The sequence below is a fragment of the Python bivittatus genome, unplaced genomic scaffold (assembly GCF_059951505.1).
Source record: "Python bivittatus isolate LINGU-HERP-01145 unplaced genomic scaffold, Pbiv_v1 ctg000600_np1212, whole genome shotgun sequence".
NCBI classification, from domain to species: Eukaryota; Metazoa; Chordata; class Lepidosauria; order Squamata; family Pythonidae; genus Python; species Python bivittatus.
In genome coordinates, this window is record NW_028277082.1 from 245,012 (window position 1) to 261,536 (window position 16,525).

Below are 16,525 nucleotides of genomic sequence, written 5' to 3' on the forward strand. Positions count from 1 at the left end.
CGCAAGTCTCTGGACCCATGAACCGCCCTCCCGGCACGGTGGCTGGGGCTGATGAGGGAGGAGCCGCCGCCGCTGCCGCCACCGCAGCAGCCCCCGAGCGGGCCCTGGGGAAATTGGCACCACCCGTGGGCAGGCAGCCAAACCACTGGGGAGGGCAGCCCTGGGAAGGCACCTGCCGAGGGGAAGCTGCTGCGGGCCACGCTCCCCATCCCCCCGTGGCCCCAGAAAGCGAGGCGGGTTTCTTCAAACTCTGCTGGGAGGGCGTGCCCCGGGCAGGGAGCCCCGCAGCGAGGCGTGAAGATGGCCCTGCTCCGTAACCAAGTGGTAGGGGACAGCCCTAGATCCCTGGCCCGGGGCCGAGGAGAGGGACAGGAAGGGGCCAGCGGGTCGTTCCAGGCCCATGGAGAAAGTAGAAGAGGTAACGGGAGGGCAAACCGAGCCCAAGAGGAAGGGGAACGAAGGAGGGAAGGCCATTCCCCCAATGCCCCACAGCTGGGGAGTGAGATCTGCTGAGGAGGAGAGTGGGACGGAGATGAGAGGCACAGGAGGCTGGAACTCCCCTGCGGGAGGCCTGCAAGAGGGGGCAGGTTGCAAAGTCTGAGTGGGAAGTGTGAGGCGCGTCCTGGGGGGCCTTGAGCCAGCAGAGGGGTGCACTAGGGAACTCTGAGGTACCCTGCAAGTCAAACATTCGAGGGCTCTACGAAGGGCCACGCGCAAGACCAGGTGGAGGCCCCTCTGCAACAGGCCAGAGGGTCCTACAAGGCAAGAGGTTTGGGGCAACAACAGGAACCGGAAACGGTTCCCCTCCTTCGGCTCAGACGCTGTTCCGTTTCTGGAGATTCTGGCTGTAGCGACGTAAATTGAAACGTTAAAAGCAAAGGGGTGACCTAAGAGAGAAGGTCATCCCTTGGGCAGCAAAAGCTTCAGGAATCCCCCGAGAGCCACGTCTTCACGGCTCTCAGGATACCTAATAGGAGGGGCTGCTGTGGACCTGGGGGGTAGGCTGTTCCAGAGGTGGAAAGGGACCGCCTCCGTGAAGGCTGGAGCACAGGTGCCCAGTGATGGCATTTTCCCAGGCTGGGCATCCTCAATACCCCAAACCCTCTCTTGCATCACGTCGGACAGGCAGATCCGGCTCAGAGCAGGCAGTCCCAGAGGTGTCTGGGCCTCGAGCCATGGGCAGCTTGCAAGCTGACCGCCGGCACCCTGAACTGCACTCGAAGCAGACCGGCAGCCAACGTGGCTCCAAAGCAGCCGTGTGCCATGGGAGAGCTCAGTCTGCCCTCAGTGGCAGCCGCAGCTGCACGTCCGACTACCAAAGTCTTCAAGGGCAGCCCACGCAGGGCAAGCTGCAGCCGTCCAGCCACGAGTTACCAAAGCAGAGCTTCCTCTTCCAGAATTTGCCCCATAAGATGGAGCCTTGCCAAGACCTCCCGGCCACAGCCTCTGCCTGCTCTCCTGCAGGAAGAGAGGGCAGGCCGTGAGCCAGCCAGCCAGCTGAGACGTGGGCATGTTCCCTTAGAGCGAGCGTGGGCAACCTTTGCTTTTTTCTCTCCGGCCTGGAAAGCGTCGACAAAAGATCCCACGGACGGGTGGGGAGACTGCAGGGATAACATTTCTCAAAGCAGGTACTTTAGGCAAGCAGTTTTAATGCTTCTGGTTGGGGCCAGCATTTTAGTTAAAAAGAACAAGGAACTTCTGCTGAAAACTGGCCTTCTTATTTTTTGCACTCCCTGGGAGGCCCCCAAGGCCTCACCAACAGGCCTGGAGGAGTGCAGGCCACCCCAGCCCAGGCGAGGGCTCTCAGGCCTGCCAGGCAGTCACGTGGCATCCCCCGTGCTGCCTGGAAGCCGGCTCAGGCGACTCGCTACCTCCCAGGGACGGGGTCGGTGGCCATCCGCCCTGCCATCCTGCCTTGGCTTCAGCCCAGCAGGCGGCAGTCTGAGACGGCGGCGTCAATCCAGAGCTCGGTCCCGTGGAGACTCTCGCCTCCCCGGAGGGCCTGTTCCCCAGGGCCACCAGCCATCCTCCTGCGGGAGGGGCAGCTGCCCGGGAATCGCTGCCTGGGAGTGGCTGGACGTGGGGCCGAGTGGGATGATCCACGGGCCCTGCAGAAGCAGCGCCTGCCGCAAGGACCCCAAACCACCCACTGAGAGCAGAGGGGGGTGTCGTGGCTGAGGGATCTGGACAGTAGAAGAGAAAGAGAAGGGAGAAACCTGGGCTCAGGAGACCCAGTCGCGACTTTGTTCGTAAGAGCTCAAGGCTACTCACGAAGATGCAGATGTATTATCAGTGCAGTAAAGAAATGTTATGTTTGATGCGCCTTTCTCTAAAAAGGTGCGTTTCTCTTATCTTCACAAAGAGCTGAGTGCTGTTTTGAAGTCCAGAGAGGAACACCACCGGCCCAGGGCCATGCACCGTCATGCATGCACGTCCTGTGCTTAGCATAAGGGAGGTTGGACTTGCTGTGAGAGGCAGCACCCTGGGGGCTCTTATGTCGCAGGGCAACGCGCATCCAAGGGGAGCCTGCCAGGCGCCCTGGTCTCCAGCCAGGAAGGTGGGCCACATCAGCCCATCAGGGTGAAAGACTGCGCTGGCCCAGGCAAGCCCACCATGGAGGGAGCAGGTCTTTTTGCCAGAAAGACCAGCTGGAGAGAGCAAATCCCACTGTGTGAGAAAAGCAGGGGCGGGGGGTCCCAAGCAATCCTGCCGTGTAGAAACGGGCTGGTCCCTTCCCTCACTCAGAAGGAAGGGCAGGCTACATCTCCCCCTGTGGTGTCCCACCTCCCCACTTCTCCTGTCCTGCTTCAATGTCATAACCCCCGTAGCGCACAGCTAAGCGCTGGCGAAACAAGGAACCCTTTTCTTTGTTAATTCTTCCCTCATTACATTTGAAATTCCACAATCAGTGTGCACTGTAATTGTCGAATTTGATGCTAATGATTAATGAATTAAACATGGATCCATCAATTAGTCCTTGGAGAATAATTCTGCATAAAGCAGCGGATAATGTAATTACAGTAACAAAGATAATGAGATGTTAACATCGACGGAGCCCGACGTGACAAGATCACAGCAGGCAAGGCAAGCAGGCTTGGGGGAACCAATCGCGCTCTCTGCCCCTGTGGTGCGGGGGGAGCGCACGGGGGAGGGCACGCGCTCGGCCAGGGCGAAGGGCACAGCGCCTGCCAGAGATGCTCCTTCAGAAAGGAACAATCCAGCAAAGGAGCATCGACCACACCAGGGTGGCAGCCCTCGAGCTCCCCGCAGCTATGCCGGGGACCCCAGGTCCCCAAGGTAGGGACTGAGCGCAAAACTCCAGGATGAGCTAGGCGGGGGGGAGGAGGCCGAGGAAGGAAGACCAGCCCTCCCCGCCCAGGCCCTCCACAGCTCTTCGCAGGCAGCAGGTCCCCCTCCGTCACGACACTGACCTGTACAGCACCCAGCATCTGGCAAAGAGGAGCGCAGCCTCCGCGGAGACAGCCCAGCCAGACCCCCCCACGATGCTCGGTCAGTGGAGAGTGGAGTAGGGAGCGAGCAGATCCGGGGGACCCAGAGCCTGGAAGGGGGGAGGAGGGGAGGGGAAGGCGGAGACCTGGGGCTGGGGGATGGCTCGAGCAGCTACAGCGACTGGCACGGGGTCCGCGGCCCTCGGAAGCCCCTTGAAGGAGCCCCAGGCCCACTGCAACCAAAGTGCTTGGACTATGGCCGTGGCCGGCAGACGCCCTGGGACAGACTCCTGTCGAACTGCTGTGCTACGACAGCTCCAAAGGCCGGAGGGGGCTCCTTCTGCCGGGGAGCACCGTGGTGTAACCCATGACAAGCCAGAGGTCTCCCCCTGCCCCTTCCAAGAGCAAGAAGGCTCATGCAGCACGGGCACCAGCTGCTGCACACGGGGTCAGGACGCCAAGTGGAGGCTCTCCTTGGCCAGGGAACCCCCCTTGGTGGCACCCTGCCCCCTACCCAAGCAACGGCTGCGTTGGCAGGCGAAATCGAGCTCCCGCTTCGCAAACTTCCCAACTTCAGAGGGCTTGGATGCTCAGCCGTAATGGGGCTTTAATGCTAGTTATTTGCATTTAATTAGACACGGAAAACTGTTAATAGAGCCAGCGCTCGGCTCATCTTCTCCTCCCTTCCCTCCATCATGCCGCCTTCGACATCCCATTAGAGGAATGCTGGGGCTGCCGAAGGCATGCGTGTTGGTCCTGCCACCGGCTGCCCCCCCAGGAGCTGGGCCCGGTTAGGCGTGCCCACCGTAGGCAAGTGGCACCCAGGCAGGCCTGGAAGCAGTGCAAGGAGCCCATCTCTGCCAGCGAGGCCTCACTCGCCACCCTGCCAGACTGTGCGGCTGAAGGGGTCAAGAGGACCCCCTCACCGGGCGGTCCCCTCCCACGAGCCCCCCACCCCCCACGGCACACGGCTCTTACTGGATCCTCCGGGGAACGGCAGGGCGCTCCTCTCCTTGGCCGAGCCGTTGGTCTTGGGGCTGGCACCGGGGGCAGAGGTGGCGGCGGTGGCGGCCCGGGGAAGCCTTTTGCCCGGAACCTTCACGGTGGTCCTCAGCAGGTCTATCTCCTTCCCGTGGATGTTCTGCATATAGTCCTGGGGAGGGGGAGGGCAGACAGGTTGGATCGGCCCCACCTCCGCTCGCTTCCTCCCTGCCAGACTTCAGCGCTTGTGCTCCCGGGGGGGCGGGGAGGGCAAACTGCTTGGGAAATTTCCTCCCCCAGCCCCATAACTCTGAAAGGAGGGCTGGAAAAAGCTGCTGCCGGTTCACCCATGGCTCCAGACAGCTGGCCCTCAGGCTGCTCTCGGGCACAAACTAGCGGCTCGGGACCACCACCGGCCCCACCGGGGGAAGGCGGTACTGCCAGGCCCACCCCACTCCCCTCCACCCACAGCCTGGGGCTTCTCCGCCCCGGCCGGGACCTCTGGCCTCGGTGCTTTCTCCCAGCGACTTCACTGCTTCCGGGGAGCAGCGGACAAGCTGCGCCCCAAGGCTTGTCTGGGAGCGCAGGTTCCCTCCCTCTCGACACGGCGCGAGCGGGGCAGGGGCCGAGTTGGCTTCCCCTCCAAGAGAGCGGCAGGAGCCCGCTCTGGCTCACAAGGAGGTTGGCACTTGAGCGGCATGAGAGAGCCGGACCTGCTGCCGCTGCCTTGGTTCCACCCCCGGCAGGTGCGGCCTGGCCCAGCCTGGCCCGCCTGCTTGCCCAGCCCCGCTGCCTCCCCCAGGAGAGCTGGAGGATTTCCCCTGCCTCAGCAGAAGTGGGGCTGGGTGGTCGTGGGCCGCCTGCCTGCCTGCCTGCTGCCTGCTGCCGGAGAGCACCGCCCTACCATCCACCACGGTCACCAACGTGCGGCATTTATTGCCTGCCATAAAACAGCAATTTCTTCCCAAGCCTCCTCGCTAATTACCCAGCCAGTTCTCTCATTTCATTTTATTACTGGAATTAACAACGAGTTCAAAGCGTGGAAAGCTATTAAGATGTGTGATTAAGCCACATTCAATTAGCTTCTACAAACAATTTAATTGATGTTGCAGATAGAATTAACAGAAGGTGATTGTGTGAATGGCTTCAATGGCTGCAAAATGGGAGGTGCTTCCCTGGCACCACTGCCACCTCCTCTGCGTCTTTACTCCTCGGGAGGAAGGGAGGAAGGAGGGCAGAGGCGGCATGAAGCAGGGCCCCGGCCAGGGGCAGGATCCTGGCCATCCTGGGAGAAGGGGACGGCTCCATCGGTGGGGCGCCCCCTCCCTCCCTGCCAAAGGTCTCTCCCAGGCCCCTTGCCTCAGGCAGGCACAGGCACCCCTGGCCAGGTGCAGAGTTTGCGCTCCTGAGAGAATCGGCCGTTCAGCCGTCCTGCAGTTTGCGGGGAGGGAGGAAGTCCGGGGAGCAGGGCCCTGGTTCTCCTGTGGCTTCTTCACAAAGGGCCGGACAGACTTTCCTCCACCACTAAGAGGACTGAAGTGGTGTGCAGCCTGTCAAATTCAACACATGCCAAGACGTGCCAACTGCAGGCAGAATAGTAAACCGGCCCGGCAGGGACCGAGCAGCAGGGAATGGGGCAAGGAGCCATTGGGGCCCACCGGCCTCTGGAATCGGGCAGGGCGAGGGCCGCTCCCCCCTGCCCCCTTTCCGGGGAGCCGTTACCTTGTCACAGGTAACGTGGTGGCACTAGGCCTTGGCCACAAACTGCTCAAGAGCGAACTGAACAGCAGCAGAAGCCATTAGCACCCCAGAGGGGGAGCAACAAAGATGGATGGGGTGACACAGGTGAGTCCCTGGCACCGGTAATAAACAGCCGACAAGGTGCTGTGCCGCAGCCGGCCTCTGTGGCCCTCTGCAAACCAGGGCCAGGCCCTGGTGCTCCCACGAACACTCACATGGAGGCTGGGGTGGTAGGTAAGCACTCCGTTGTCGCACAGAGTCACGTACTTCTTCTTCCACTCCTTGTTGAGGGATTTCCCGCTGCGCTTCAGGAGAACTCCCTGCAGGACGAAGAGTGCCGGGCATCAGCGGGATCCCTGCTGGGCCTCACCTCCCCTGCCAGGCCCCTCACTCGAGGGCCCCCATAGCGAGGGCCGCCTGTCCTCTTCCTGCCAGCCCGACACCAGCTCACCCCAACCTCCCGCAGGCCTCCCCCAGGGCCACCCACCAGGGCCCACTTCTGCCCCACCACCTCTCCAGCTTTGCGGGAGGCAGCGTCCCCATCTGCCAGAGCTTTGCTCTGGGCGCAGGTACGGAGGAGACCTCAGCGCCCCCCAACAGGAACTTTGTCTTCCGGCTGGAGGCAAGCGTCCCACTCCTGTCCAGGACTAATTCGTGCCACACAAGTCCTAGATCCGAGGAATTGCCCCAAAACCGCAGCTCTGCAGGGCTAACCTTTCTTCTCACTGGTCCCTAGCACCAGCCTGGGTCAGTCTTGCCAAGGCAAGAAAGGTTGCTGCCAGCGGGACCCTGATGCTCAGCCCGAGCATTTCACAGCATGCCAAAAGCAGGGATACCCAAGCCCCCCACCCCCACCGGCTTTCTCTCCCCCTGTACACCTGCGCCTCAAACATTAACCAGCACAAAAGCTGGGCAAGGCTTGTGTTTTGAGTGACCCACATCTGCCATCTCAAGTACAGAAGGAGGGTCGGGAAAACCAACCAGAGGGTCAACTGTCCAGAGCCAAACCTCCGTCTGGCCTTCCCTGTGCCCCAAGGCGTGAGGCCCATGAGGGTGCTGGCAAGGGCCATCCTCCCGGACAAATGCTCGCCTGCTGCTGCAGCAGGGGCACCGGGACCAGACGCCCGGCGGAGAATCAGGTGGCAGCGAAGCAGACATGGCACCCTGCTTTGGATTGCCCCGAGAGCCAGTTCCCTTGGGTTGGCCTGAGGGCATCCTGTGGGCTATCAGGAGTGCCATGGGCTGCGTCTGGGTGCGCATGCCCAGCAACTCCCAGCCCGGCCTCTCAGCAAAGCACCTGCCAGGGACCGGCACAGCTGCACCCCCACAGCCGCTTGCTGCCCCTGCAGGCGTATTGCCAAGGAAAGTCTGCTTTCCCCGGTTGGAAACAGGCAGATTCAGATTCTCACCCCCCGCGCCCCTCCCTCGAGAAGCAGCTGGAAGACCTGCCAGCACCAGCGCCCCAAACACAACCTACAGGACTTTCCTTCTTATGCTGCAAAAGCCCCAGAAGCAGCCCCGCCAGCTTCCTGTCGCTTTGGTGCCAAGCCCCCCCCCCACCTGGTGTGCAAAAGCAAACAGCCCCAACTCAGGATCCCAAGAAAGATCCCGGGGGGGCAGCTTGAGCTAACAGCATTTTAGGACCCAGCAGATTCTGGGGAACCCAGCCTGTTGTCAGGAGGGAAGTGAGTTAGCAACTGAGCCAGGAGGGGAGGAGGGACACTTCTGCAAGCGCCCCAGTGGGGCTGAGGCACAGAGCAGCCAGCAACCCACAAGTTGCCCGGTGCCCCCCCACTCCCTCCTCTCCTCTCCTCTCTCAGCAGGCACCCAGGACGATCCTCGATAGAGCAGAGATCCCGAGAGGGGGCTCTCCTCTCCCCCTGCCCGGCTCTCTCAGCCCCCGCCTGTACGGCTGAGGATGGCTGGAGGACCGGCGTTGGAGGTAGCAGCCCCCCCTCATTGTGGAGGCGGCGGCAGTGGTGGCGGCGGCGGCAGCAGCGACAATATACGGGGTAATGAAGCAGGGAGTGCCAATGGCCCCCACAGGACTCGTTTCCTCCACAAATCTCCCTTCCACTCACTTTTCGCTAAGAATTTTAACACCAAACTTAATTGTAAAGTCGCGTATTGATTGGAAAATGCAAATGGCAATTTAAATGTAATCTAAGCTCCCAGCATGATCCCTGCTCCCTCCAAGGAGGAACCCCCAGCCCAGCCTGCGCTGGAGCCAACAGCCTGGGCAGGGTCGGGCCCGGGGGGGGTGTGCCAGATGGGGCCCCAGAAGAGGCCAGGGACTGGTCCCCCCGAGGGCTGCTGTCCCTGCTTCCTGGCCCCCAGTGGGCTCCCAGGGAAGGGGTGGGGGAGTGTCAAGCATCCAGACACACGTCAGTGCATCCTGTGGCCACGAGGACTGACCCGGCCCATAGCCTCTCTAGCTGAGCCAGAGAACCCTTTTGAAGCATGGGGAGGTCCCACAGAGACCAGACCGGTTCCAGGAGACGGGGAGACCAGAGAGCAGGGAGGTCTGGAGAGCCCGGGGCTCCCCTCGCAAGCCCAATCCTTCCTTGAAAAAGCTACCCCCCCACCACCCCAGGAGACCACCTGGCTGGGATGGAGCCAAGGGCCTTCAGGAAAACCTTGACAGATCCCCTGCTTCCGGTCGCCTGTCTGCAGGGAGGCCAAACAAGGCCCCCCTCCATCTGTTCTCTTTCAGGAAGAGCCCAGAGGAGCCTTTCATCCAGAGAGGTCAGGACACCTCTCCCTCCCCCACGGAAACCTGGCCCAGGGCAGCCACACGTGATAGGCGTGGGGGAGCATCACTGAGGTGGAAGAGAGGGTCTCAAGCTAGACAGGGCGTGTCCAGCTCAGCCAAAGCTGAACCAGCCGTGGAGAAGACAGAGCAGAGAGGGGGGTCCCCCTGCAGAAGAGCAGCTGCCCTCAGCACCAGCCCCCGGGCCTCCAGAGCCCCCTGGCACCGTCCCTGGGGCTGCAGCTCCCCAATCTGCCCCCCACCCCCGTATCCAACATTCATGAAGGCAAAGCAAAGCAGAATGGAGGCCCAGAAAAGCCCTTGCCAACAGGGGGGCTTGGCATGGCTTCCCAAGAGCATGGCAAAGGCACGGTGCACAAACACACACGGGCGGGCACAGAACTGGCAAGGCAAACAGCTGCATGGAGGAACATCAGGGGCCTGACACAGAGACGCCTCTCCCCTCCGGGCCCTCTTCCCTGCCTGCCGCTCGTCCTCCCGCCTCTTGCTCCACCTGCTAAGCCACCGGGCCTGCTGCCGGGTGTGACTGGGTGGGGGGGAGGAGAAATGCCAACCTGCTTAATGGGAATGGCCCGCCCGCTGCCAATCGTGTCCGCCTTACACTCTGGGGCCTTCTTCTCCCGCTCGATGTCAGTGCCTTTTCGAGACTGGAAGAGAAGAAGAGACACGTGAGCATTAGAGCCCCAGGGCAAGGCAGGGCCGGGAGGGTCCTAGAAGCTGGGGCTTCCCCCATCCCATCTGCCGCCCAGCCCAGACGCCCTGGCTGCCCTGCTCACGCACGCACGCGCGCGCACACACACGCACACACAAGGCCACGGGATGCGGTGGCAGACGAGAGCAGGATGGGATGGAGGCAGAAATGCAGCAGCAGCAGCAAAGGTGGGGGGTGGGGGGGCAGCAGCGCAGCAGGAACAGACCCAGCGGAAGCCAGAAAGAACGGCACCAGCCTCCTAAATCCAACAGTTTATTTGGTGAACACACTGGCACCTTACAAAGTCTGTTGCAGATGTCACGAGGCTTCGGCCAGCCCCTTACAAAAGAGCATCAACATTAAACAGCTAACTTTACATTTAGAATGGGGGGGGACAGAGAGAGAGAGAGGGAGGGGGGAGAGAGAGAGAGAGAGAGAAAGCCAAAACTCGAGTTCATCACCATCATCCGAATAAATAAATGGATCAATAAATAAAGCTGGAAATGTACAGTCCATTGAAGGTGCTCGAGACACAGTGGAGAATATCGCAAAATTCACGGCATGGGGCGCAATCAATACATTCAGAACCACACGAACGGCAGGAGGAGCGGCTTCATCCCTTGGCCATCCATCGTCCGGCAGTCCCACAAGCCCTTCCGTTCGTTCCTCGAGGCAGCCGGCCACTAGCCCAGCCGCTCTGGAGGGGCGCCCTCATCCCAACCGACGAGCTCAGAAGAGGGGGCGCTCGGAGAGCCACAGACAGCTGCTTTGCTCAGGGGGGGAGGGGGAGGAGGAGGAGGAGGAGGAGGAGGAGGAGGAGGAGGAGGAGGAGAAGGAGTCCATGCAGGAGGAAGGAGGGAGACGGAGAGCAAGGAGCAGCGGGCACTAACGGCAGCCGCGGTAGCAAAGCGTCCCTCGGCCCCTCCATCTCCTGGCACTTTCGGGCAGTTCTGTCCGTCTTCCAGAGGTGCCGCCGCCGCCGACGCGAGACTCTCAGCACTCCCACCAGTCCCAGGTTAAAGTGCAGCGCAGGCGGGCTCTCAGAGACTTTACAGGGGGGGAGGGGGCAAAGGCTCCGCGTGTCTCCGGGAGGAGGGGGACCCGAGCGGCCACTAATCTGAGATCACTCCCAGTGCCTGCCTCTGATCCGGCCCTGGAGAGGCAATCAAAAGGGAGAGAATTGGTACTGAGCGGCCTGCTGGGGAGGAAGCCAGAGGGATCTTCTAATTTGGAAGGAGTTGGAAAGGCCTTTTGGTTGATGAAAAGTTGGACACAGTGGCACATATCTGCAATATCGAGAGAATAGAGAGTTTGGCAGGTTAGAACACGGACACGTGCCTGGCCATCTGTCTGGGGCTCGGCAGAAGAAGCGAACGGCCACACCGTCAGGGCCAGAGCCGTGGGGTGGCAGCGGCGGTGGTGGTGGCGGCGGCAGCCAGCCGGTGGAGCAGCGGCAGAGCGCGGGCATCTGTCTCCCCCTGCTGGCTCACCAAAGGCTCTGCAGCACTCTTGTCAGAGAGGAGAGGAGCCGTGCAGGAGGAGGAGGAGGGGGAGGAGGGGGAGGAGGGAGCCAGGAGGGGCAGAAGCAGCAGGAAGTTGGGGAGAGGAAGCACATCAGCCCCCGGAATGGGGGTGCAAAAGCAGGGGGAGGGGAACTGCAGGACTGCCCGGAAAGCTGCCCCCTACACTCCCCTCTGGCCCAAGAGCCAGAAGAGCCAGCTGCGCCCCAGCCCCAGGACCACTGACGGCGGCAACCGTGTGACAGCTTGCCACGTCCGTGCATCCTGGAGCATCGTGGAGAGGAGCAAGCGAGACGCAATTGATGGAAGGCTGGGATAAGCATTAGGCAAGGCAGGGCGCTGTCCGCAAGCCATTCCAGCGGGGCCACGCAGAGCAGCCGCCGCTGCCACCTTTGCCACCACCAAGCGGAGCAAGCGCATCAGCAGGAGGAAACGGGCACAAGTGGGAGGGAGGGAAGGAGAGCAGGAAGGAAGGAACCACGTGCAGTGGGGCACCCGTGCAAGCAGGAGCAGAGGAGAGAACGGCTGTGGCTGCCATCAAGGCGAGCAGCAGCCTCAGCAGAGCCGAAAAGAGCAGAGGCCCAGAAGGCAGCCATGTATGGGGGGGTGGGGGGTGTTCACGCAGCACTGGCCAGGTGCGCCTAAGGGGAGTTTGCAAGAGAAAACAGGAGGCCCCCAACTGCGGCAAAGGCCGCACCCCTTCCCAGCTTAGCAAAGTCTGCCCTCCAACCTGAGGGGTGACAGCCGAGCTGCCTGCCAGGTCCAGAGGGCCCTTCCAGAGCCCCTCCCCCAGCACTTCAACACAGTCGCACCGGGGGTCTCCGCCACCCGCGCCCCTGACGCCTGTTCTTCAGAGAGCCTCTCTCTGCACGCAGAGCCGGCCAGCCCAGGTCCAAGCGTCGCTGCGCCTGGCGATTCCAAAATGGGGAGAACCCTCCCCGCACCCAAAGCACCCTGATCCACCGTGGATGGGTCTCCTCTGAAGAGCCGGCAGGGCCCCTTCCTGCTGGGTCTGTTCTGGCCCCCTTGCAGCAGGGGGCCGCTGGCCTTCTCCCCGACAGAAACCAGTCTGTGTGCCTGACGACCCCTGTTCTGCAAACAGCGCACAAGCCCACGGGACGGCTGGCTCGCTTGTGCATGGGTTTCCGAGGGCCCGACGGATTCCACCCCTCGCCTTCCCCCGAGGCCAAGCTGCCTCTGGCTGGTCTGGCACAACAGCCTCCCCCCGGTTCGGAGCTGGCCCACTTGCACCTTCCCGTCTGCAGGAGAGGAACCGAGGGAGGGGAGGACAGCCCTGCTCCTGCTCTTCCGCGGGCCCGGCAACCCCGCTGCCTGTGTCCCACAGGACCCTTTCGCTTCCGCAGCTCCCACCCCCAAGTCCCGAAACCTTAGTGGGGCTGGCAGTTCGCCCCAGTGCTTTAGACCCATGGCCAAGCCCGGCACTTTGCAACGGGAGGCCGCCAAACCCTCTGCTGCCCGCCTGCTCACACTCACGCCGACGCCGCACGGAGCCACTCGTCCCACCCTGTCCCAGAACTCACTGTGAAGATGTTGGACCGGCGCTTTGACTGCTTGCGGACGGGCGTGGGAGTGTTGGAGGCGGCAATGGTCTCGATCCGCAGCTCTCGCTGGCTGATGCTCGGGGTCGAGGGCACGGAGGACGAGTAGTCGCTGAAGGCCCCGCTCCCATTGGCAGCCTGGGCGCGGCGGCAGAGGAGGAAGCGGTGAGCAGGAGGACACGCCGCCAGCTCGCCGCCACCATCCACGTCGTTTCCCTTAACCGGGGCTGCCGCCCACCCTAAGCAAACCCCGCAACGAAACCGGTCCCTCTTCCCGCCGGGCCTGCCAGCCGCTGCGCCAGCCAAGCTTCCCTCACTCAGATCTGGGAGAGGTGGGCGATGCACATCTTGGTAGTCCTCCCCAGCCTTGCGGGGCAGGTGCTGTTCTCCCCAGACTGAAGCTGGGGCCCCCCGATGTCCCGGGAGCACGAACCCTGCCTGCTCCAGGACCCTTCCAAAGGGTCCCACTGCCAGCAACCCGGAAGGCTCAGGACAGCTGTGTCGGGCACCAGAACCTGCCAGGACAGGGGTCATCAAGCCGGACGGCTCTGCTCTCCCCACAGGAGATCCCCCAGCAGGAGCCATGGCGGGTCCCTTCCTGGCATTATGCCTGGCAGAGGAGGAGTGGCCTAGAGCCACACAGGACCCCTGGCCGGGGGCCAAGAGGGAACGGGGCACTGCAGCCCGGGAGGCCCAGGGGACGGCAGGGGCACACGCCAAGCGTGTGGGGTTCCCAGGGCCCTGGGGGGAATTTGCTGGGTGGCAGCAAGGGATGTGGAGCAGAGAGGAGCCCAAGGTCCCAATACGGCCACGCAGCCCCTCTGCCTCGGACAAGCCACGCATGGGCTCTGGGAAGCCACACTGCCCCCCTACCCCCACCTCCACCCCCAGCGCGCCAAGCTTAGAAGCAGCTCCTCTACCAACAGGACGCCGACCTCTGCTCTGGCCCCTACCTGGTTGATGTGGACAGCGGGTATGGAAGCGGCGGAGACGGAGGAATGGCTGGGCGAGTTTGGGAGGGACTTGCAGGGCCCAATGGAGAGCTGCTGCTTCTTGCGCAGGGCTACCACCTTCTGAGCCACTGGACGGAGAGAGAGACCGGGGTGAGCCGGCCGGGGACCCCCTGGGAAGGCCCTCTCCCGCCCAAGCCGCCAGGGAGGGAGGGAGGGAGGGAGGGAGGCTTCCCCCAGGCCCCGTCTCCCCTACCATCCTGGAAGACGCGCTCCACATTGAGCCCGTAGGTGGCACACGTCTCGTAGTAGGTGCAGCGCTTCAGGTCGTTGGAGAGCTTCCTGGCCCGGGAGTCGTCGATCACCCGGGGGTTCGTAGCACTGATGGCATCTGTGGCGAGGGGGGGGTCAGGCAGGAAAGGGCAAGGCCCCCAGCAAGGAAAAGCCGCCACTGCCGCTCTTAACAGGAGCATGCCCCCCCACGGTGCAGCAGAAGCCCTGGGGTGGGCAGGGCTGGGCGGGCAGGGTCCGTCTGCCTTGCCAGAGGAGGAAGCGAATGGGGGGCTGGGGAACGGCCTGCACCGCCAGGGATCCAGGCGGCCACCTTCGGCAGAACCAGCCACGGCCGGCTGAGCAACGGGCCCAAACCCAAACCCAACTCTAGAGCCAGGGTGGGCCGGGGGGTTAAGGTCCTCAGGGAAGGGTGGAATAAAAGCAACCCTCCCTGCTTGCATCACAGCTGACCAAAGGAACTGTGAAAAGGGGTGGGGGGTTGATGCTCACGGCCAGCCCTCTTTCAGAGTGGCTTCCTCCTCCCGCGCCAGTTCTCCCACGCTCAGGGCAGCTGCGGCCAAGGGAGGTGGGCACCCCGCGGGGCCAGCCAGGTGCCCAGTGACCCTTCTCACCACCACCTCCAATGGAGGCTCCGGGGCACCACCCTGCCCAGGCTGATCAGCCGGCACTCCCTCACCTTGCGTGCCCACCAGCACCATGGGCACCTCTGAAGTGTTCCGATAACTGCAGAGACGCAGGTAGTAGTTGTAGACGGTCTGGAAGCTGATTTCATCCTCCAGGCTGAAGACAAAGACAACCGCGTCCACCCAGGCGGCAAACTGGAAGAGGCAGAGCGGGGAGGGGCCTCAGGGCTGGACAAGCACCCCGGGGTCTCGCGGGCAGCTGACCGGCACAGCCAGCAGGCCCCCCGCTGCCGAAAGAGCCTCCGCCTCGGACCCTCCCGGGAGCCCATCTTCGGAGGAGCTGCCTGCGTTGGCCTGGCAGCCAGCAGGCCCCTCCATGCCAGGGAAGGGAGTGGCGCACACCTTACCTGCAGCTCAGGGGGGCCCCCTTCGTCGCGAATCAGCAACAGGTAACTCTGCCCGTCCACCACAATCTCCTTCTTGAATCGGCCTCCTGGTGCCACGAGGAGAGGAGCTGGGTGAGCCGGGGCCTCTCTCCCGTGCTGCAGGATGCGGCCCTCCCGGGCAAGAGCTCTCAGTGTGGGCCTGCTGGGCCCAAGGCCCTGCCCCCCAGCTCTGTTGGGAAGGGAGTCAATCCCACGCAGGCAAGCTGGGCTCACAGCAAGATCCGTCCCTTTCCTCCCTGCCCGGGGCTCTGGGGCATTTTGCCTCGGCCACTCCTCTCCGCCCCGGGGCAGAAGCCGCCCTTGGCTGAGACTCCTCCGTCTCTCCCCCCCAGAGCCAGGATGGGCAGGCTCCCGCAGCCACCCCTTGGGAAAGCGGGGAATGCTGAGGGCACGAACGGCCCCCGGGTCTGGCTCAGAGGAGGGGGCACACGGCCCCGGCGCCTCAGCGGGGCTACAGGCCAGGCTGGCGCAGAACTGCCTCTGCTTGCAGGACTGCCAGGAACTTGGCGCAGAGGACCAGCAGCTCTTGGGGCGCTGGGCTGGGCTGGGCTGGCTTGGAAGGGGCAACCTTCCCAGGACCCCAGAGCCTCACGGGGGAAATCTGCGCCCTGCGCGACGCTAAAAAGCAGGAAGGAACCGTGCAAATGCAAGCCCCCTCTCTACCCACCGAGTTTGGAAAATAAGCCCTGAAGGACTTCAAGGGGGCTCCTGGAAACCAGACCGGTCCCCCCGCCCCCTCGGCAGGGGAGCCTGTTTCCAGAACGGACGGGCTGGGGCGGCCACCAAGCAGAGCTGAGAGACGGGCTGCCCTCTGGGCACAAGGCACGGGGGCGAGGAAGACCTTTCCCTGCGGGGGGGCAGGGAGGGGGACCGGGGTTCCGCCCTGGCCTCTTCTCTGCCTGGCCTCTGATCATGGCCGCACTATTGGCTCACATGGGTTAAGCTGCTAGCCTCTGGTTGCGTCCTTTTCTGGGGCAGGGACAGCTCGCGCAGACCCTCCCCCCGCACATGGGACACACTGACCTTCCGGGGACTCCTCTTGCACATAGGTCCCTGTGAGGTAGCGATGCACCAAGGCTGACTTCCCGCTGGACAGATTGCCCACAATCCCCTGAAAGATAGAGAGAAGCTCAAGAGCCCCCTGCCTGCCTGCTTCCAGCCAGAGGCGCCCGCTACGAAGCCGCAGGGCAAAAAGCCAGGGAACGCACAGGAAAGGGGGAAGCGGGAAGTGCCGGAGCTGGTAAATTCCAGAGGCCATCAAGGAAGGGCCGCACCTCCCTTTAGCAGAGAACGAGCAACGGCTCAGCGGCTTTTTCCTAGTGTGCAATTAAGATGGTTACCTGGCCACGGGCAAGCCCAGAGACTGGTCAGCCGTGCCAAGCCGAGCGCCTGAGAAATTCAGCAGTGAGTTTTATCGCAAGTGCAAGATGGCACCAGAGCATTTTCTCCCCAAGTGGCCCAGCCTGCACCCTAACGCAAAGTGTGCCAGAGCAGGGCTGTAG

The 16,525-nt window shown here is 63.0% G+C and overlaps 1 protein-coding gene across 4 annotated transcripts in view; it reads right to left on the minus strand.

Moving 5' to 3' along the window:
- The window catches only part of AGAP3 (ArfGAP with GTPase domain, ankyrin repeat and PH domain 3), a 66,063-nt gene that overhangs the window by 19,307 nt on the left and 30,231 nt on the right, over positions 1–16,525 (minus strand). For 2 of the 4 annotated variants that reach the window (XM_088147705.1, XM_088147707.1), the window contains exons 3-11: positions 16,047–16,134; positions 14,985–15,070; positions 14,631–14,772; positions 13,917–14,051; positions 13,664–13,791; positions 12,693–12,848; positions 9,495–9,587; positions 6,386–6,490; positions 4,428–4,602 (exon numbers count right to left, since the gene is read on the minus strand). In XM_088147705.1, the coding sequence (XP_088003831.1) occupies positions 4,428–4,602; positions 6,386–6,490; positions 9,495–9,587; positions 12,693–12,848; positions 13,664–13,791; positions 13,917–14,051; positions 14,631–14,772; positions 14,985–15,070; positions 16,047–16,134 (1,108 nt within the window). Of the gene's footprint in view, positions 1–4,427; positions 4,603–6,385; positions 6,491–9,494; positions 9,588–9,890; positions 10,918–12,692; positions 12,849–13,663; positions 13,792–13,916; positions 14,052–14,630; positions 14,773–14,984; positions 15,071–16,046; positions 16,135–16,525 lie in introns of those variants that run through there. The other 2 variants (XM_088147706.1, XM_088147708.1) reach the window with 2 other exon arrangements.